At 44.4% G+C, this 21,374-nt stretch overlaps 2 protein-coding genes across 5 annotated transcripts in view; both read right to left on the reverse strand.

The window, feature by feature from the left end:
- The window catches only part of PHF12 (PHD finger protein 12), a 55,337-nt gene extending 37,467 nt beyond the window's left edge, over nucleotides 1-17,870 (reverse strand). For all 3 annotated transcript variants that reach the window (XR_005212549.1, XR_005212550.1, XM_037807987.1), the window contains exons 1-2: nucleotides 17,665-17,870; nucleotides 16,836-17,017 (exon numbers count right to left, since the gene is read on the reverse strand). Coding sequence is in view for 1 of the 3 variants with exons in the window: in XM_037807987.1 (XP_037663915.1) it covers nucleotides 16,836-17,017; nucleotides 17,665-17,730 (248 nt within the window). In the remaining 2 variants the exon portion in view is untranslated. The remainder of the gene's footprint in view (nucleotides 1-16,835; nucleotides 17,018-17,664) is intronic.
- On the reverse strand, nucleotides 17,838-19,045 carry LOC119513112 (translation initiation factor IF-2-like). 2 transcript variants are annotated; one of them, XM_037807995.1, is made up of 2 exons: nucleotides 18,644-18,791; nucleotides 17,838-18,425 (listed from the first exon to the last, which is right to left on the reverse strand). In XM_037807995.1, exons 1-2 carry the CDS (start codon nucleotides 18,778-18,780, stop codon nucleotides 17,840-17,842), a joined length of 723 nt encoding a protein of 240 aa, XP_037663923.1. In that variant the 5' UTR covers nucleotides 18,781-18,791; the 3' UTR covers nucleotides 17,838-17,839. The 2 variants fall into 2 exon arrangements, with proteins under 2 accessions (XP_037663923.1, XP_037663924.1); XM_037807996.1 differs by having other exon boundaries at nucleotides 18,092-18,465; nucleotides 18,644-19,045.
- Nucleotides 19,046-21,374: the final 2,329 nt, after the last annotated feature.

Consider the following 21,374-nt stretch of genomic DNA (forward strand, 5'->3'; position numbering starts at 1 on the left):
CAATAAGAACAGATAAGCTATCATGGGTAAATTTAACATTCTGGGAATGCCCAGGAATGATTATGGTTTGTTAATTTCTGATAGGTATGGTAGGAACAAGTTCACAGAAATGTTGCTATATTAGGTTATTTTCTTGGGGAAGAGTAGGGAACATGTTGGAAGTAAAGTAGTTATTTTAGGTTGGTTGTCTTTTTCTTACTCCCTTGTTATGTTATGGTTTGTTTGAAATGTTTTTTAACTGTATGTTCATTTTTTATTTTTATTTTTGATATAGTTAATTTAAAAAAAAGTTAATCTAAAAAAAAAAATGACAAAAATATGCAGAGCCCCCTTGAGGAGGTGGTGGAAAATGCAGGGGTGTTGGGCTTCCCCACCTCGATGGTTGCTGATGTGCTCACAGACATAGGGGACTGGTGGTTTGATGGGCTGAGCCCTCTACCTCGGGACTTGCCCTTGGCAAGACTGTTGCTGGAAAGGAGAGGATAGGCCTGCCTATAATTGTGCCTAAGAGCCTTCTCCCGAATACCTCTTTGTTGATCAGATGTGGCCCTCTCTCTAGCTAAGCCAACTTGGCAGGTGAAATCACTGCCCTCCCCTCTACACAGGATCTGACACCCAGGGGAGTGACTCTCCCTGGGAACGTGGAATATGACTCCCAGGGAGGAATCTAGACCCAGCGTTGTGGGATGGAGAACATCTTCTTGACCAAAACGGGGATGCAAAAGGAAATAAGCTTCAGTGGCACAGGGATTCCAAAAGGAGCTGAGAGGTCACTCTGGTGGGCACTCTTATGCACAATATAGACAACCCTTTTTAGGTTCTAATGAATTCGAATAGCTAGCAGTAAATACCTGAAACTATCAAACTACAACCCAGAACCCATGAATCTTGAAGACGATTGTATAAAAATGTAGCTTATGAGGGGTGACGATGTGATTGGGAAAGCCATATGGACCATATTCCCCTTTGTCTAGTGTATGGATGGATGAGTAGAAAAATGGGGGCCAAAAAAAAAAAAAAATCACCCAGTATTCCTTTTTACTTTAATTGTTGTTTTTCACTTTAATTTTAATTTTTATTATTTTTGTGTGTGGTAATGAAAACGGTCAAAAATTAATTTTGGTGATGAACGCACAACTATATAATGGTACTGTGAACAACTAAATGTACTGCATGCTATGCGAATATATCTCAATAAAAATGACTTAAAAAAAATGGGCAAAAGACTTAGACATTTCTCCAAAGAAGATATATAAATGATCAGTTTAAAAAAAAACTGGGGAAAAAGAAAGGAAAACAAAAACAAGTGTTGGCAAGGATGCAGAGAAATAAGAGCCTTAGTACATGGTTGGTGGGAATGTAATATGGTAGAAAACAGTTTGGCAGTTCCTCAAAAAGTTAAACACAGAGCTACATAGGACCCAGCAATCCTACTTCTAGGTATATATCCCAAAGAATTGAAAGCACGGACTTGGACAGAAAAGTGTACAGTAATGTCCAAGCAGCTTTATTGACAATAGCCAAAAAGTGGAAGCAACCCAAATGTCCATAAGAAAATGAATGTGGTATATACATACAATGGAATATTAGCCTTAAAAAGGAATGAAGTTTTGATACATGATGCCACATGGATGAACCCTGAAAACATCCTGTTGAGTGAAATAAGTTATGTCACATATTGTAATGCTCCACTTACATGAAATAGCTAGTACATACAAATTCATAGAACCAGAAAGTAGAGGACATAATACCAGGAGCAGAAGGGAGGGGAATGGGGAGTTTGATGATGAGGGTAGCACAACATTGGGAATGTGATTAATCCCAATGAATTTTATGTTTGGCAGTGGTTGAGATGGGAAGTTTATGTTGTGTGTATGTTTCTACAATTGAAAAAAAGAGAGAGAGAGAGAGAGACTAAAGAGACAATGGCAATTAAATGTTATGTGTGAGCCTAGACTGGATCTACTAATGGAGGAGAAAACACCCAAAAGGACATTACTAGGACATATGAAAAAAGGAGAATATGGACTGTAAACTTTATAACAATGTTAAATTTCTTGAACTTGGTAACTGCACATATGGTAGTTATATAAGTGAATATCTTTGTTCTTAGGAAATGCACATGGCAGTATTAAGTGTTCAAGGAGCCTGAGATATACAGCCTACATTCAGTGTTCAGAAACGGATTCCATGATAGACGGATGGATAGAATGATACAGCAAATGCGGTAAAATGTTTAAAATGGTGGATCTGACTCCCGGGGAGGAATGTAGACCCGGCATCGTGGGATGGAGAACATCTTCTTGACCAAAAGGGGGATGTGAAAGGAAACAAAATAAGCTTCAGTGGCAGAGAGATTCCAAAAGGAGCCGAGAGGTCACTCTGGTGGGCACTCTTATGCACAATACAGACAACCCTTTTTAGGTTCTAATGAATTGGGGTAGCTGGTGGTAGATACCTGAAACTATCAAACTACAACCCAGAACCCATGAATCTTGAAGACAATTGTATAAAAATGTGGTTTATGAGGGGGGGACACTGGGATTGGGGGGGCCATGGGGATCACACTCCCGTTTGTCTAGTTTGTGGATGGATGAGTGGAAAGGTGGGGGAAGGAAACAAACAAACAAACAGACAGACAAGGGCACCCAGTGTTCTTTTTTACTTTAGTTGCTCTTTTTCACTTTAATTATTATTCTTGTTATTTTTGTGTGTGTGGTAATGAGGGTGTCAGGGATTGATTTTGGTGATGAATGTACAACTATGTAATGGTACTGTGAACAATCCAATGTACGATTTGTTTTGTATGACTGCGTGGTATGTGATTATATCTCAATAACATGAATATAAAAAAAAATGGTGGATCTGAATAACGGGTTGGGGTAGAGTTATGATGGCATTCTCCATATGGATTTTGTATTATTTTTGCAACTGTCCTGTAAAGTGTGAAAGTATTTCAAAATTAAAAGTTTGGAAAGGGGGAAAAAAGTACTTTTCTGAGAGTTCTAGATCATGGCCACAGGTTCCTCTTGTTAGGTCTGCCCTGAAGTGTGGGATGGTGGCTGTTAGCTTAGGGAATAGTCCAGGGAAGACAGTGTTGCCTCTAAGATGAATAGAGAACCTTTAAGAGTGAGGCCACTACTTCTCTGTGTGCTTATCAAACTTTGATAAGTTTACTTACAGCTGGTATAAGCATCTTGAAAGAAGGCAGCAATTTAGGATGGCATGGATGGGGAAGGGAGGTCTCAGTTTCTAGAAAATGATCATCACAGGCATACCTGGGACAATCACCCTTTATAAAGTTTCTCATGATCATGTTTCCTCTCTGCTCTAACCAATTCTTTTAAAGCTATTTAAAAGGCAGCTTTTCAATTCAAATTTCTAGGGGAAAAGGATTCAAGAAACAGCTTCCAGAAAGACAAAATGCCATTGGGTTAAGTTCAGGAACCAATTCTGAAAGATGCTCTTTTGTACACAGATTAGTTTTGCTCCATATTAGAAACACAGCCAAGAGGGAAAGGGTTCCAGGAAGGAGATTCTGCAGCCTCAGGGTACTCATGAACTCATTATTCTGAGGATGGCCCCACCTCAGCTGCCCATCTCAAAGCTCCTTTCCCAAAAGAATGGTGTTCCCATAAGCTTAGCATGCAACTGTAAAACAATTAAAGTCATGATAGCCTGTCAAGAATAGAAATCTGTGCCCCAGCTCCCTCTCAATCCATTATGTCAACATAATAATAAGACAGGGTGCTGGAGGTCAACTTCTACAAAAGGAAATCATTAAAAGTTAAAAGTCAGGTAACGCTGAAATTACCCTATCAGATTTGCATCTGCTGAGCAGTGAAAACCATGAAAACACTACAATGAGCTAGTGTTGCCAATAAAGACATCAATAGTTTCCTAATCACTCTAGCCCAGAAAAGGCGGTGATAATCTCATGTTACAGCTAAAGAATTACAAAGTTTTAACAGATGCTCTTATTTGATCTTCACCACCATACTGAGAGAGAATTAATTCTTATTCCCATCAAACAGGTGAGGAAACTGACTTATCTAAAGTCATGGAGCCAGTAAGTCGCAGAATTGGGACCCAAAAAGTTCTCATTCTTTGAAATCTTGGGTCCAAGCCATGAAGCTATTTCTTAAGAATCCAACAAATTTTTTTTTTTTTTTTTTTTTTTTTAATTTCTGGGGAACACAGTAGAATATCCATCAGGGTGCTATCCTTAAATCTTAAGGACAAGCATTTTCTTCTACAACAGACAATATTTATCGGGTTTCCACTACTTATTAACCTATTCACTAAGTACCATAACTGGAGAATGGACACAAAGCAAACAAGTTATGATCTACCCCATCAAGAAATGTAGACTTGGGGACAGATGATCAAAGTCATTTGCCCACTCGAACATCTAATGGACATTTATTTTATGCTAGGTAACATGCTAAGTGCTAGGATTTCAGACTTGGTCCTTGCTCTCAAGGATCATAGGCTAGCAGTAATGTGAGGAGGACACTTGACAACGTGACCACATGCAATCAACCATGAACTATTCCTTGCTATACAGACCACATAGTACTCAAATGCTCATGATGTCAGAATCAATGAAGGGCCCAGAAGTTTGGTCATTTGGTACCAGAAAATGACAATGGCCCTTTCCCTATTATCTTCCCACAATTCAGAGCTATTCAGCTAATGCTAATTCAGCCAGTGATCCTTCAAAGATGACGAAGTTAAGGATCTTGTGGGGATCAGGAGGAAGCTATAGTTTCAGAAGCAAGTATATTTTTAAAAAGCTACCTGATAAAAGGAAGATTCTGGGAGTGAGGACATTTTTCCTGGGAATTGATGCTGAAGTTCATTTGTGCACAAGAGTGTCTGAACCTTTAGATGCCTTCTGAGAACTGTCCAAGTTCTGAAAAGCAAAGTGAGCCTGGAATGGCTGTTTTCAGTACCTGAGCTGGCTTACCCTGGAGAACTGGTAGCTCTTTTGCAAGCAGGCCAATGACCTCTGCTTTATTATCTGACTTCAGAAGAATATGGCCTGCAATGCTATGAGACAGGCGCTCTTTTCCATAGGTAGAGAAGAGACAAGGATGGAGCTCTTGTAGAAGAATGTCTTCCCATCTTCACTTTATGTCCTTTGTTTAAAAGCTCTGGCCTGCAACTTCTGGCCAGAAAATGACTAATCACTGCTTTCCAACTTAGTGTTTATTTTTAACCACTACCTGATAGGAGATTTTACAACTGAAGGATATGCTTCTCAGAGTTCACAACATGGCCTGAGAGGGCCTACAAACTGTTAACAGGATCTGTACACAAACCAATTAGGAAGCTGATTAAGGACATTAATTTTGCAAAACGAAAACTTCCTAAAGCCAACTTCTGTAGCATGACTCCCTTAAAAAAATCTAAAATTGTCCATCTCTATTATTGAATAAAGGTGTCTAAATTAGTCTATTTCTGGTCATTCAAGAGAAAGTCACACACACACACTTCTCAGTTAACTGCAATGCCTGCAATGAGAGACCTCCCCATGTCAAAGATTCAAACCCCAGAGCCAGGTGATCCCAACTCGCAGCCAAAGAACAGAGTCCAGTTTTAATTTAGAACGCCTCTTTCATTCACTAATGAGGCTGCAGCTCACCAGTGCAGGTGGAAGACATTGGTAGTTGTCATGGTTCTTGGCTCTCTAATTAAGAGGATCTATTTCAAGTCATATACCAGTGTGGTTGATCTGAGTCTAACCTCCCTCATCTCCCTCGCCTATTAATATATGTGAACCTGCACGATATTAACATCTACTTCAGATTTAGTCACCACCAATGGGACCTGTTGCTCCCTAGCTCTGTGTTAATTATCTATCCAGTGCAAGCAGTTTTTCAATATGGAACTGGAAGGCAGAAGGGGGAGGGGAACAAGAGAACAAAGGGAGGAGGGGAGAGGTGGGGGGAGAGGGAGACAGAGAAGCAGAAAGGCTGTCTTTTATTTCAGAGACCTTTTTTGTGTGTTACAACATGCAGATAAAAATGGTGTTGGGCTCTGGACTTTTCTTTTAATGGGAGGTCTTGTAACTGATCATTTAGCTAAGTGACACTGACATTTTAAAACTTGAGCCCAAGGCAGTCTGAGAAACATGAAATCGCAACCAAACTACAAAGCTTTGGTTGTATGTCTTAGGACAAAAGGAAGCAAGTGGATGAAAAATATTCAAGAAAAAGCACACTATTTTCCCTACCTGGGCTGACAAAATATTCTATTTAATACAAATACTTAACAAGAACACTATGCAAACACCCTATCTGTGTGCCACATCTGTGCACAGTATACAAAGGTTGCATGAACTGCTAGGTCTCACCTGCCAGAACCCATCATTCTGCAGGAATCAGAAGCTCTCTAGCTATAATACACTGCACAGTTTCAGTTGAGATAAATATCAGTTAGAAAGATTCCACTGCTCCCCACCATCATCTTTATGCCCCCCACCCCTTTTTTTCAGTGGGAAGAGGAGGTGTTCAGCAAGCGAACAATAGCACTGAGCAGTTTTGATTTTAATTTCACAGTTCATGGGTCTCACTCACCCATCTGAGGCCCACTACCATATAAAATCCTGCAATTATATTTAGCAGCATTGTGTAAGGCCAACTGCGAAAGACAATACGTACTATGAGCAGGCCTCGTCGCCCTTAGACTGGCCCTGCTGCCCCTGGCCAGCAAAGGAAATGTGTTGGTACGCATCAAAACGGGGAGTGAAGGTGATCGCTGACAGCACCACAATCATTCCTCAGCCTCCCAGCAGCCATTTTGATTTATAAAAAGGTCCAAGAGCATAGAAAACAAGGCTTTTATAAATTGAAACCAGCTTATATCCTAGAAAAACCAAGAGGTGTTGGGTAAATTTTAACTTAAAAAATTAAATTAAAACTTGGATTATTCCAATCTAATGGTGTATGTTTTGAGGGAACAAAATTTAACGAATTTTAAATGTTAGCAGAAACAATAAGATTTCTCTGGACACCTGTGTGGGCATCAGCTTTTATCCTCAAGTACGGGTACCTTTCAAAGGCAGGGAAGATGGTAACACCAAAGGATGTTGGAGAGATGAAAGCAGAGAGAAGATTCATGGGGTCCCTGAACCTCAATCCCTTACCATCCTTCATCCCAGCTACTGACTCAAACACAGCTAATGCCACAAAGTACATAAAGTACAAGGACTGCTGGTTTTTACATGCACAGCCTCAGTGACAGTGTTAACAAGGAAACCAATGAAGTGCCAGGCCATTACAAATGCCTCATTGAGAAACTTAGCTAGTTGCGTCACTTCTACAGTCCTTTCAAACTGGCTGACTATGCCCCCAAGTTTTATTGCTTTCTATGTAGAGCTGGCTGTGGCATCCTCTCAGGGAAGGACACCTGGAGAAAAGCGTTACAAATTATTTAGCGCAGAAAGAAGGAGGGAGGGAGGGTAGAGCACCAACAGCTATACCAGGTGTTTGCCTCTGCTAACTTCCCCATTAGCTGAGCCCTGGTGCATTAAGGCCTGATTTATCCTTGGACCTTTGGCTATTCTTACAATCCTGGCTCCTCTACATTTTCCATTGGCTGCAAACATTTCTAAAAGGGGTTTCATACATCTACGTAATTATAGCTGCTAGAACCCACTTCTTTGGAAAAGAGTCCACATTCTGGTCTCAACAGTCACTTTTTAACACTACTAGGGAACGTTACAATTGGAAAGAACAACCAACAATTCCAATTGTGCATTCCACAAGACTTGAAGGTGTGGGAAACTGGGTACTGTTGCGTGGCCAAACTTTAGTGGACTTATCAAGAAAAAGGAAGTAGCCAGGCCATACTCTTGCAGACACAGATAAGGGTATCTTGGCTACTTTATAGCTTATAGCTATTGGCCCTAAAATTCTATAAAGGCTCAGGAGAGTAAAATCTCCTATATGTCTTTTGTTGAAACTCAACTGAATCTACAGAGTAGGTTTCTACTTTAGATCCTGCTGCTATCCCCCAAGGATGGAGTTCTGCTTCATTTACCCTCCCCTGACTGGGTCTTATAAAAAAGGGAAGGAGAGGGAATAATGATATTTGACCCCAAACAACATATGGCTCATTCCTTCCTTCTTTTACCCTTAACCCCCAACCTTCCCCAGTTCTCCCTACAAACGTCAAAGCTCTCTGTCCTACATGACTGAAGTAATCTCCTGGCCACACTCAAATCAAGCCGTCATGGTTTACTGCCACAGCTAAATGCTGACTTGGGCTTCCAAAGCCTTCCAGTTATACCCCCAATGACCTATTTAGGAGCTAAACACACTTCTCAGAGATAGAGAGCCATGACTTTTCCCCTTGGCCCACTTTCCTCTCAGATGGTCCCTAACCAAAGAATGATCACCCTTTATAAAGGTTTGAATGTGTACACACAAAGTTAAATGTGAGGAAAGCCCTCCAAGAAATGCAGCAAGCATACAAACCTTGGACATGCCTTCTTTGCCACAACTTAAATAAACTAAACTGCAGATATTTTTCTTAACATAGTTTATTTCAACACCAGCACACTACAGCCTGGAGTAAAAGGTGACTGATATCACAGAATTAGGTGTTTCTTTTGGTATAATTGTTTGCTAAATTAGGGTGGGTAAGTGTCATCTATTCCAGGCAAAACCATAAAGACCACAAAGGAGGAATACAGCAAAACAAAAATGGTAAGTTATCAAAAGACCAAAGTTGGTGACAGAATTCTCCCTACTTTTAAGATACTCTTTAAAAAATTGGCCAGCAGGAGCAAGGAAAGTTAATTATAGCTAACCTATGCATAGAACTATGAAAAGTTATAGGTTTAGACACATTTAAGGACTTAATGAGATTAATGGAGTATAATTTTCATAATATATTCTGACCAATAACTGATGACTGTCAATTGAAAGTTCACTGGAGAGTTTCCCTCTAAGTTTTCAAAGCTTCATTAGAACCAAGAATCAGCATAACTTTATCTGCCAGGTTCAGTGAATGTGGGAGTTAAGAAGTTCATCACAGGAGCCCAGGGTTGGTACAAAGACCAAGAGTAAGTCTGCATTGCCCCTTTCCTAATGCTGAGCCTTATCTAAACCCACCCTCACTGAAGTTCTGTACATTTCATTAGCTTTTCTGCTTGGAGTCTGTTCTCTGCAGAAATGATACAGGAGAAAAATAATATTCACTATCCCTCTGAGGATCACAGCTGAGTAAAAGCCTGTAAATGTGCCTGTGCTGCCACACACAGGGTTCCACTTGGAACTCAAACTTGCCAGTTATTCTGAGAGGTCTACCCACCCCTGCTTGGCCTGGGTGGGAAAGTGATGTATTTGGGTATCGTTAAATTCAAACCCCACCGAGATCCCTCTCTTGCTCACTCAAGCTTATTTCAAAAAAGAGCCTCATGCCGAGCCCAAATCAGTGGGAAAGACTTGATGGTAGCGCAGGCATGGAGTTTCTCCCCACCCTGCTGTTACTCTATATATCTTTTGTCCTTTCAAGACAGGGAACCATTTCCCAGGAGATAATCTGTACACTCTGTCAGAAAATGGGAGGGGCAAAAACTAAACAGACCTACTGATATACAGGAAAGCAAGTGTAATTACGGGGAAAGGAATGGCCATCATGTGTTTGTGTTAACAAAGGTACCATCTACTTGGAATAACCCAGACATCATTTCTGTTCTCCAACCAGTGTTTATCTTTGTGCTTCTCTCATTTGTAATACCACTAGGTATTACACAGCAGTGAGCAGAGGAAATAGGTCAGGTTCTGGCTTTCACATAGTTTAGAGAGTATCTAGTACAACAGCAGCAAAAGGGGAAGAAAGAGCAGCTCTCTGGATGAGCCAGCCAAGTTTTTCTTTACTTAGAAAATTTCATCAGTCTGCAAGGTGTACTTAGAATTTGCTAATTTTGACTTCAGCAATGGCTCTATGTAGTAATGTTCCTTCTTGCTAGTGGGTAAAAATCAATGCTTTCTCCTTTCATCAGGGTATACTGTACCCTTCAGCTTTTGCCTACCCTTCAGCTTTTGCCTCCCACATGGATGTGTAAAACTTTATTCTTATTTGCTGAGATTGAGATTTAGGAATAACTTTAGGATAAAGGATGAGGATTTTGATAGGTAGAAATGGCAGGCAAAAAAAGGAGTTAACTTCTCATTCTTAACTGCTCTCAAGTCATGGGAAGAGCAATCAGCTAGTGACCTGTGTATGCATCCTGGGCATGGTGACAAATCTGCAATACCAAAGTTCCTTTCTGAAACTGCACTGAATACAATGTCCTCCTCTTTCAGGAAACTGGCAGAGGGACAGATGTACTCCTGTCCTGTCTCTTGGGAGGCTAGTATTATGCAGAAGTGCTCTTGTAAGTGTCACTCATTGAAAGGCAATGCAGCTGGCCAGGTTGTACTCCCTGGGGCCCCTAAGTCAAAGGAAGAGTACACTGGAGACTGGAGATGGGAAAACAAAAACAAAAACAAAAAACAAAAACAAAAACTTTTTTTTTTTCTGCTCTAGTGATTTAAAACTCTGGCACCTTAAAACAAGAATGCATTTCCAGGAGCCTGTGCTGTGTTAACATAGCACAGAACCTTCCACCAGTGTGGCCTGCTTCAAATATACCTAAGGAATTGTTGTGTGCGTTGGAGGTGGCATAAGAAAGCTCAGAGATGGATTTCAACACTCTTACTCATAACCAAAAGCAAACAATATTCAGCCTCATCTATTTTCTATTGCCCTGTCACTTGTAGGAGGAACGGTTCACCCACTTCTGTTAAGAATCAGGACATCTGCACTTTTAGATAATAAAAATCACATTAGGAGGATCAAAGCAGACTGTTTCTTTTTGTGAGCTATCTCCAATCTTCAAGCAAACATTCTCTGCACTCTGACTCCCTATTTACTGCTATCTGGGCCTACATAAAGACACATACAAACAGGAGCGTTCACTTCAGTGTACAACTTTTTCTTTTTGTTTACCCGGGTTCAAAACCAGCTCATATACTGATCTGCTGTTGGTGCCATGTCAAGCTGTTACCAATCAAACTGAGGCAATTAAAATCTTCCTTCTTAAATTATAAGTCTCCATGTATGAAACATGTCCACACACAGAAATTTCCCATTATGGCTGGTGGGTCCTGGATGGGCATCCTGCCTAAAGACAGGTGGCAGATATTTTTAATAATCCTTCTGGGGTCACTTCTAGCCTTAGACTGCTGGGAAGGGTCACACAGAAAAAGTGAAACAGCAGCCAAATCACATTTAAGGTTCTCTCCACTGAGATGCACCAGTCTGAATGGAACTCACAGAGGAAACCATTTACTTGCTGTCACTACATAGATAATACAGGCACAGAGGGTAGAATGCGTAAATCAATCTCGTTTGGTGGAGAAAATATTTACAAATCACGTATCTGATAAGGGACTTGCATTTAGAATATATAAAGAATTCTAACAACCTAATAATAATAATAATAATAATAAAACAAATAACCCAATTAAAAATAGACAAAGGATCTGAATAGACATTTCTACAAGTGGCCAATAAACACATGAAAAGATGCTCACCATCATTAGCCGTCTGGGAAATGCAGTTCAAAACCATAATGATACCTTCTTTGTACCCACTAGGGTGGCTACATTAAAAAAGAGATAATAACAAGTGTTCTAAAAAATGTGGGGAAATTGGAACCCTCATATACACTACTGGGGAGAATGTAAAATGGTGCAGTCACTCCGGAAATTCCTCAAAATGTTAAACACGGACCCAGGAATTCCACTCCTAGGTATACACCCAAGAGAAACAAAAACATATAGCCACAAAAAACTTGTACACAAATATTCATAACCACATCCTTCACAATCGTAAAAAGTTTAAATAAGCCAAATGTGGTATATCCATACAATGGAATATTATTCAGTCATAAAAGTTCTTATTCATGCTACATGAATAAACCGGGAAAACATTACACTAAGTGAAGGAAGCCAATCACAAAAGACCACATTCTAATTATATGAATTGTTTCCAGAACAGGCAAATCTACATAGACAGAAAGTAGATTAGTGCTTGCCTTGGGCTAGGAGGCATGGGGGGAAGGGGAGAAGGAAGAAAGGATGACTACTAAAGGGTACGAAGCTTCTTTTTGGAGTGACGAAAATGTTCTAAAATTGATTGTGGTGATAGTTGTACAACTCTGTGTTTATACTAAAACACATTGTACACTTTAAGTGTATGAATTGTATCATATATGAATTATCGCTCAATAAAGCAATAACCAAAAACAAGGGCAGGGGGCAGGTAGGTGGTAACACTGAGCCTCTAAATAATTTTTTATATCACTTGTACTTTCACCCAGAGGTTAAAATCAGTGTGTTCCATTCAATACACAGTAGTGACTACCTGAATCCCTTTTAAGCTCAAATTAGACAATTTACTGGACATTTCACTGATTTGGCTTAAAAAAATTCTCTTGGAGACATACTTGACCAGAAATTTAAGAGAGATCCAATATGAACTCCATCTCTAGATTCAAATTTAGATATCTTTAACATGCTTACATTCATAAAAAATTGGCCTATTATATTAGTGGACCGATTTCTAAAGTACTTTGAGAGCCTTAAGGGACAGTAAGAGACTGAGAAATTATCACTGTATCCTACATTTCACTGAGTATGGTAATTAATCGGTTTTTTTGGACAGGCCCAAGATAAAAACCTTCCCACCATGTACTTGCCTTAAGTTACATGGCAACAATCATCTTTCAGGAATATTACCTCCTCTTCCACTTTTAATGTTTCTGATGCTTCCTTTCTCAACCCAAGCCACTTGGATCACAAACACTGTTTGAGTAAACAACTCATACCAAATATTATTCTTATTTTTTAAACAGCTATTATCTTATATCTTGGAACTAAAACACTAACCTCCTAAGAATTAGACCCTGAGCCCCACATCAAGTTTAAGAAGCAGGCATCTGAACTTGAACATTATTGGATCCTCCATGTTTGGGTGTACATTTAAAAACACTATACACCCACATTCCAATGTGACATACCAAATTCAAAATAAATGGGCAAATAAAATAAGCATAGAAATCACAAACCAAATTAAGTTTGTTTATTGTTGAATCATTTTACTATTCAAGTAAAAGAGTGAAGGGATTCCAGATGCTGTCACTTCTAGTTCTTCAATGCCCGACTTCCAAGCCCTTAGGAATGTCAGAAACAACAATTCACAAGATAATGTGAAAATAAATGTATTTTAATTCATCATCTGCCTGATATTATTCTAATGTTACCAAACAGCTAAAAACAACAAAATCAGATAAATCACATCCTCAAAAGTTCACAGCAGCAGGATTTTCTGCACAGCAGTTTGCTACTCTATGTGTGAAACCTTTCTTGTTATGACTCACTGAAAATTAAATATGCAAAACTCCAAGCCGAGCTTAGGTTTGCCTGTGCACAGACACTTTTTTACTCTCATTCTTCGAAAACCTCGTTTTGGATCTTGCTGCCAACACCAGAAAGAGGAAAGCCGGCCAACAATTCCAAATATAACATGCGGAGGCAAATGCTACAGAAATCTGTCTGACGGGAAGCAACCATGCTGAGGTCTGCTGAGGTAGATACACTTCTCAATCAGACCGTTTTGGTCCCTTGGTCTGTGTGGAGCAAGATGCCATGAGAAAACAACCAGAGGAAACCATCCAGTTTCCAGTCAGCCTCATTTCTGATGCCCTGTGGTATTCACTTTAACAGTGAGAACAATCCTATCATTTCAAACAGAAAGATGGATCAGTAGCAACTAAAGCTCCCCCAATTACTCTAATTTTTTACTCATTCTTAGGGACCAAGTCCATGGAGACCAGTATTTTCACAAAATTCAACTTATGGAATGAAAATTATGATAGCATCATGTTCACCCGAGAACAGTAAAAACCCTATCTTTCCAGTTCTCTGGGGGCAGATTTAGTAACCCCCTACTACCATTCTGAATAATTTATAAAGGAGATAAACATGGACAAAATAATTAAACTGTCACTTAAATACAAAAACATCAGCTCCTCAGTGAGGTCATAGTACCTGGTACAGGACAATTCATTCCCTTACCCAAAGACTCATCACAGAAAATCAGAAATAGGGCTCCCAGTTTAATGGGGAAGAGACAACTGTTCTTCATACAGTGTATTAACCCCTGAGAAAAGACAGGACAATTAAGACAAGCTTATTTGACCAGACATCTCCTCCAATAGTTTAACTAAGAAAAATTCCATGTGGTTTATAGCTGTGTCACTTAGCCCAGGAGGTAAAGTTTGCCTACAATCACTTCTAGAACATCTTACTAGATTCTGTTCACTGGGAGGCAGGCTGGCAAGGCTTGCTAGAGACTGAAAAAGGCCTTGTCTCAATGGAACTTTAAATGGAGACCCACAGCAGCACTGCAACTATGACCTAGGGTGTTTACAAAACTCCGACTTCACTCTTGGACAGTCTGGAGAAATAAGGGAAATTATCACTACTATGCTACATTCAATTCTGCCATGTCCAAAAACGAATTAGAGATGTGAAACAAGTCCTACCTCATTTAATAGAGTTCTCAAATTTCTGATTACTAGTTACCGTTCATGTTCTCAAAAAAAAAAAAAAAAAAAAAAAATTATATTCAATGAAATGCACAATCTGGGCAAGTCTGAATCTCACTAGCAGCTATAGAAAAACTGTTAATTACTCCAACTTGACCAAACTTAGATTCAACTAATTAAAAGATTCAGAGCTTAGGGTTTAGAGGATAAAAGCCTAATTTCAGGCAAAACCGACAGCATACTTTTCCATGCCCCAAATTTCTAAGAAACAATTTCAGCTTTATTAAACTAATGAGACAAAAGATAATATAGGGCTTATCACATTCTCAGACTAAACATGGGAGTCACCATTCTTGTTTAATACTAACTTCATCCTAGGAGTAAAACATCAACCCACACTTTAAATCAAGTCTGTAATTCAGTCCTAGTGTTCGTATCAATAAACCCTAGTGAACGCATAATAAGAAATGTAAACAACTTGGGATAACTGGTAAGCAACACGACATACCCAGGTACAAATCTCTCCTGCGTTCAAGAACAACGCAAGTAACTCAACCATAAATGTTTTCTCCAGATAGATTACACCCTACAGGAAATAAAGGCTAAAAACCACAGAATCTTTTTGCTGGTATTAGTCACTTCATAATAAAAATTTTAAAGCCGGCAGCAAAGCTTCCTCCAAGATAATCACTCCCTGCAACATTACAAGCCGAGATGGGTACCCTCCTGGGCAAAGGTATCTTGGGAATGGTAACGGGTAGCTTCCTACATAACTTCTGACCACAGGCTTAATTTGCCCAGTATCAGTCATCTGTCTATTAAGTGCTTCAAAACCTGCAATTAGTACAAACATACAGTAGGCTCTATTCCACAAACCGGAAGACTGAATGTGAACAGAACCGTGGAGAGAGCTTAAGGGAAACCTTGGTTTTTTGTTTTTTTCACATTTTTTAAACAGGGGGCCAAAAAAGGCCACACCAAAAAAGGGTGGGAACAAACAGAACAGCCCCTCTCCTTCCCGCTCTCTCTCCAGCCAGTCTCCTCTCACAAACGCCTGCCTCATTCAACTGTTGCTGAACAACACAAAAAGACACAGAAGAGCAAGACCCAATCTGGGTTCCCGGCGCAGATGTGGGATTTTTGTGGAGAGCAGAGGTGATTTCTCTCGGATTATTCTGGGCTGGGATGCTGAGAAGCCCAAGCAGCGGGCGATCAACCCAGGTCCCTCCCTCTCTCTCTACGGTCTCTCCCCTCCCCTCGCGTTCAGTTAAAAAAAAAAAGAAAAGAAAAAAAAAGAAGAAAGCGCACGGCTCTCGGCTCCTTAAAAATGCCCTCCCGCAGCCGCCGCACACAATCCAGACCCAGCAGCAACTAATTTTGAGGCGAAGGGCTCGCCGATCCAGAGCAAAGAAGTGGATATCGCCGCCTGAGGGCAATTTTAATTGTCTAACCCGGCCCTATTTCTTAAGAGGCTGCAGCGCAGGGAGGGAAGTGGGGAGGGAGGCAGCTCCAAGAGGCAATGGGGGACAAGCGGAAGCAGAGAAAGGGGACCAAAGCGGCGAGACCCCAGCCTCGGAGGAGCTTCTGCAGAAAGGGCTCCGGGGCTACCCCCACCGTTTCCCAGGAGACGTCTGCAAATCATATATGTAGCCAAAATGGCGCTGAGAATAAAAATATAATTTAAAAGCAGGTCGCCATATTGTAAACACAGAAGCAGAAAAGAGGCGGATTCGAGAGACACCCTCCATGATTTCCTCTACAGCCGCAAACGCCCAGTCGCCCGGCTCTGGATCAGGGAAGCCCGGCAGCCCGAGAGCTCCGCGCACCCACCGCGAGGAGAGCCCGGCCTGGCAGGAGCCGCGCGGGCGGCGGGCGCGCGGGCAGGCGAGCCGCACAGGGCCCGGAGCTCCTCCCCTTCCTCCCCCGTTACCACCGGCGGTGCCCTGCCGGCTCTGTCTCCGTTCCCCAGCGACTTCCGATCCCAGATCGGGCTTTTTTCACTCCTCCCAACCCAAACCTTCGGGTACGGACCCACCGCTTCTTTTCTCCCCAAAACGGCCAGATCCGGGGAGACACCAGGGGGCGGGGAGGCGCTCGCCCCAGCGGTGGCAGAAAGTCAGCTAGCGGCTGAAAGCGCCCGTTATTTCGGCAGACAGGGGCAGGCCGGGTAAAGGAATGCGCCGAAGAGGGTCCGCCAAGGGGTTCCAGAGGGGTCCCCAGACCTTACCAGCATTGGAGGTGGAAGGCGGCCGGGCAGTGGTCGCAGCACAAGAGATCCCCACCTTCCTTGCAGCTATCGCAGCTGTCGTGGTTGGTGGCCCTGCCGCTTCTCCGGGGCTCCTTCTCAGGCTTCCGACTCCGCTTTTCCGCCTCGTCCGTCTTGGGGGGAGCCAGCAGAGCTTGGATTTGCTGCACACACATGCATACGGCGTGTGTGTACACTCGGAGGTCCCGGACGGTCCGTCGCCCCCCCGGCGCGGCTTCTCCGTCACCCACCCCTCTCCCCCCTTTTGTCCTTCTTCCGCCCATCCAGGCTGCTCCCACAACCTTTGAGCTCCGGAACCGGGGGGAGCCCACCCTAACCGCGTTCCTACAGCACAACAACGAGAACAGCTTCTTCCAAATGGGGAGGATCAGGGTAGGGGGATGGGGAGAGGGTGCGCGGATCCCTTCTCACCACTTCCTTGTATGGACAGTGGGGGACTCCAAAGCCCGACTCGGGAGAGGCCCGAAGCCCGGTACCCGGACGTGCTGGGGGAAGCACAAAGGGGCCGACAAGAAGGGGGTGGGGAGACCCGCCGGTGCAACGATATGGAGTGGGATGGCGCCTCGGGAGAGCGAATCGAGGGCGGCGGGTAGGTGAAACTGCTGCAAACGTCCTCGGGGGCTCAGCTCAACCCCCCGAATTGCAAAGATAGGAGGAGAAAGCTGGGTGAGGAAGGATTCCCCCCTCCCCTGGTCCTCTGGCGCTGCGAGCTCAGGACCGGCTTTGTGGGGCGGAGGGCGGTGGTTCCCTCCCGGCGCTGGGGGAAGGGGATGAGAAGAGCCACTCTTACCTCCATCAGCCCCCCCGACGTATCCAAGTCGTACACGATCGTCTTGGTCTCCATTTTCTCCCACATTCATCCACCTCCCGGGCTGGGCGCTCTCTGCTCCGGCCCCCCCAACCCCAGGGGGAGGGGGGAAAAGGGGGGAGGGGACGCTCCTGACCCCGGCCCCCCTTCTTTTTTCTCAGCACAGGTCCCGGCTTCCTCGCCCTGGCTCCCCCCCACCCCCCGGCCCCCAGTCCCCGGGACGGCAGCGTCCTCCCCACGGGCCGCGAGGGGGGAGCGGCCCCTCAGCCCCAACCCGGCGGGTGGCTGCACGGTGGGTCCAGGCTCCGGGGGTCAGGCCTCGGCGGGGCCTAGTCCCACAAGCTAAAGCCGGAGCTGGTGACCGCTGGTCGGACCGGGAAGGCTGGCGGACGCTGCCATCCCGGGGTTGGGGGGATCGGAGGGGGAGTGAGAGGTTAGGCGAGGTTGTAGTACGTGAGGTGACTGGGGGAAGGGTGCTGGGGGGGGTGGTCCCAGGGCTCCGCCTCTCGCCGCCGCCGCCGTCTGCGTCCCGGCTGCCGCGCACTTGGCGCAAACTTACCGCGAGCGCCCGCAAAGCCACCCGCGCAGGCGCCCCGGGATTGCCGCTCGCCGCGCGCAACCGCAGTGACAGCCGGCGGCCAGGCTCCCGCGCAGCCGCGGTAAGAAGGCACCCCCCAGCGCGCAGCCGCGCTGGCATTCGTCTGATGCTTCGAAGCCCCTCCTTCCTGCCCTGCGCCAGCGTACTGAGACAAAAGGGCGGGACCTGAGGTCTTGCGCAGGCGCCTGAGGGCATAGGGGGGGTCATAGCGCAGCCGCAGGAAACCGGAGTACTTTTCATCCATTGGTGTGTATGGACCAAGAGCACTCTGTTCCGCGCAGGCGTGTTGGGGGTGCTCCCCTCCCGCCCCACAACAACACAGTTGCCTCCCGCGCAGGCGTATTATCATCTGCAGGCCCTCACAAGAAAAGCTTCTCCTTTCGCCATTTTGGTGACGGGATATAGGCTACCGTGCCCTTGGAGTCGTCAGGTATTAACAGGAAACAGTGAAGTGTGGTGCTGGCTTCAGATGGTAGGCTGTCGGTGACAGCAGTATTCATAAGGGCGTTGGACTGGACCGTTTGGTTCCAGTGTCAGATACGGCTGGACCAAGCTGCCATATTGGTAAATAGTAAAAAAGGCAATTGGGACGGAAAACGACACTTTGGGTGGCTGATTGGATGGCTTGCCGTTCCCACTTCCCTCCCGCTCCAGACAGTTCCTTTTAGCCCAAGCATTCCTGCCTTGTGTGGTGACGGCACCGTGAAGAGCTCCGTCTGCCCGTTACTACCGTCTCTTGACCACTGTTTTTGAGAACTGCTCCAAATGAAGTCAAAAGCGAAGAGTGCCTAATGCCGACAATGCCGTTACCTGCCTAGAGCAGACTTCAACTCCCAGTTTGCAATGCGCAAGGGGGGCAAAGGGCGAACGCGAGCGCATTGCGCCTTGGGAACAAGGATCGCGATGAGTCTGATGGATTGTGGGGGTCGTAGTTCCGTCTGCATGCGATGCCCAGTACGGAAAGATGGACTCAGGGAAGAGTGATTTGCCTGCCGGGAAGGGATACTTATGAGAGAGCTGCAGTACTGCGTGCCGGGATTTGTAGTCTGAGAGCTTCACCTCGAATTTTGGGCTGGGCTTCACGCTCCTCCTGCTCGCCCCTCCTCTCGGCGTCGCGGTCAGAAGTGATCAGTTATCTCTGACTCTGAATAAAGCCGTAGAGAAGGAAACCGCGTCATTGTGCCCGATAGTGGGCGTTTAGTTGGCGTGTTTGCCAAGTAGCTGTGCCTTGCTCACCTTTGCTGTTAAGGCACACCTCTCATCGTCGGAGTCGTAAAACAGAAAAGGGTTTAGAAACCATCTTATCTAATCCCCTTATTTCCAGATGTCCAGCGAGGAGCAGTGATTTGCCTTAAGTTACACAGTGTAACTTATGGCAGACCTAGGAATGCAACATTTCTTGTTTCCCAGGCGAGGACACTGTCCACTGCAGCATGTTAACTGCTGCTCCTTTTGGGACAGTAGGGAGGATGAGTTAGATAAGATGGGGTTATCAGTGTATGGGGTCTTCAATTTCTGTTTTTTTGACATCTCTGATGATCCTTTTGGTTTCCTAGGAAGGGTGATAAGGTCATGGTGGCGGTAGTGAGATATCATGTAAGTCTACTGCTCTCTGCCACCTATCAGCCTCAGCCAACAAGAGACCTGAGTGTCTATGGGTCAGAGATGGCCCTGAAAGAGGAAAGAGCTGAGCCAGACTGCTTATATGGGAGTGGCCAGGCCCCATCTCTTCTGTGCAGTACCTTATACCACAGGAGCTCAGAGTGGGAACCTCGTGTGTCCTTTCTCGTTGGCTTCCTTCCTACTTCCCAGGGCCTAGCTGTGCTGCTGTGTCAGCCTGAAGGCATTATGGGGCAGGTAAGTAAGCCATTGGAGCATGTCCAGTGATCCAGGCTTTGCTTTGATCAACACCATCAGTTGTAGCTGAGAACAGGAACAGGAGGTGGGCTAATGAGGGAAGTATGGCTAGACTTTGTTGTTAAGGGGAACTAATCACTCAGCACATCTTCCTCTTGGAACCTGGAGGATGAGATCAGTTCCAGCCATGCCGAGAGTTTGTGCCACCTTGGAGAGCTCCAGCCCCGGCTATTCAAAGGGGAATGAGGAGAGCAGGCAGGTGGGATAGAGATGCCTTGTGAAATAACCTTTGGTGGCTAACCCTGGCTTGACTCAGCATGGACTGCATCCTTCAAGGTGACCTGTGCTAGAGCCAGGGGGTGGGCAGCTGTGAGTGGTAAAGACTTCCCTGTTGGAAGACTGTGGAAGCAGAAGGTACTGGTCGCTGCTGGTTATTTCACAGATTTTGTCTTCTGACTTCTGAGTTCCCATAACTCCCTGTTGCCTATCCCTTGTTTTTATTCTGAAGGGCAAGGCACACCTCTAAGCATGGATGTGCATGCTACAGGCCAAGGCTGGACATATACCCCCATCTCAAGAGGTAGTGGGAGCAATAGGGAAGGGGCATAGAGGCTGGGAGGGACCAAACCTGGTAAACTTAAGCAGATCCTGCCCAGCCACCTCTTTCCAGAGTCCATGTATAGGGCTTTTGCTTAACTTGGGAGCCAAGCCCCTGCATGCCACTGGCTTCTGATAGAATGAATGTTCTCTTAGGCCAAGCCAGACTAGGGCCTCGTGCTCAGGGGCTCAATCTATGGTTCCTATTCAGTTTCCCAAGCTTTGCTTGCTAAGAAAGAAGGAGAAAGAGAGATATGTGAGGCTTTCCAGGCCTTGTCAGTAATACAATGGCATTGAGAAGGGGTTGGGAGTGTGCCACCTATTGTTCTGGACCAGCAGAGAGGAGGAAGTGAGGCATTGGAGTTGGATGAACAGTTGGATTCCTGGGCTTCCACAGCTCAGTGGCACCAGCCATCAGGGTCTCTCATTTTGCCATCATCTGTTGCACTGACTTTTTTTGGAACAGTGGACCCTGCAGCACCTATATTTAACTGCTTTTTGAAAAAGTCTGAAGATGATTGATAGGTGGGTCCACATGCCTTTTGGTGCTGAAGTCGACATTCCATTTACCTCCCACCTCCCTTTCCTCCAAGAAAGCATCATCCACTTGGCCATTGCTTGGTTTTTTCAAAAACACCAT

This window comes from Choloepus didactylus, chromosome 18 (genome assembly GCF_015220235.1).
Source record: "Choloepus didactylus isolate mChoDid1 chromosome 18, mChoDid1.pri, whole genome shotgun sequence".
Taxonomy (NCBI): domain Eukaryota; kingdom Metazoa; phylum Chordata; class Mammalia; order Pilosa; family Megalonychidae; genus Choloepus; species Choloepus didactylus.

Excerpts from the sequence above, each read along its gene's own strand:
- LOC119513112 (XM_037807995.1), bottom strand. The coding sequence starts at position 18,780 with ATGAATACTGCTGTCACCGACAGCCTACCATCTGAAGCCAGCACCACA. Across the intron at positions 18,426-18,643 it reads CGAAAGGAGAAGCTTTTCTT|TACGCTGGCGCAGGGCAGGA; the intron begins GTGAGGGCCTGC and ends CTTTTGTCTCAG.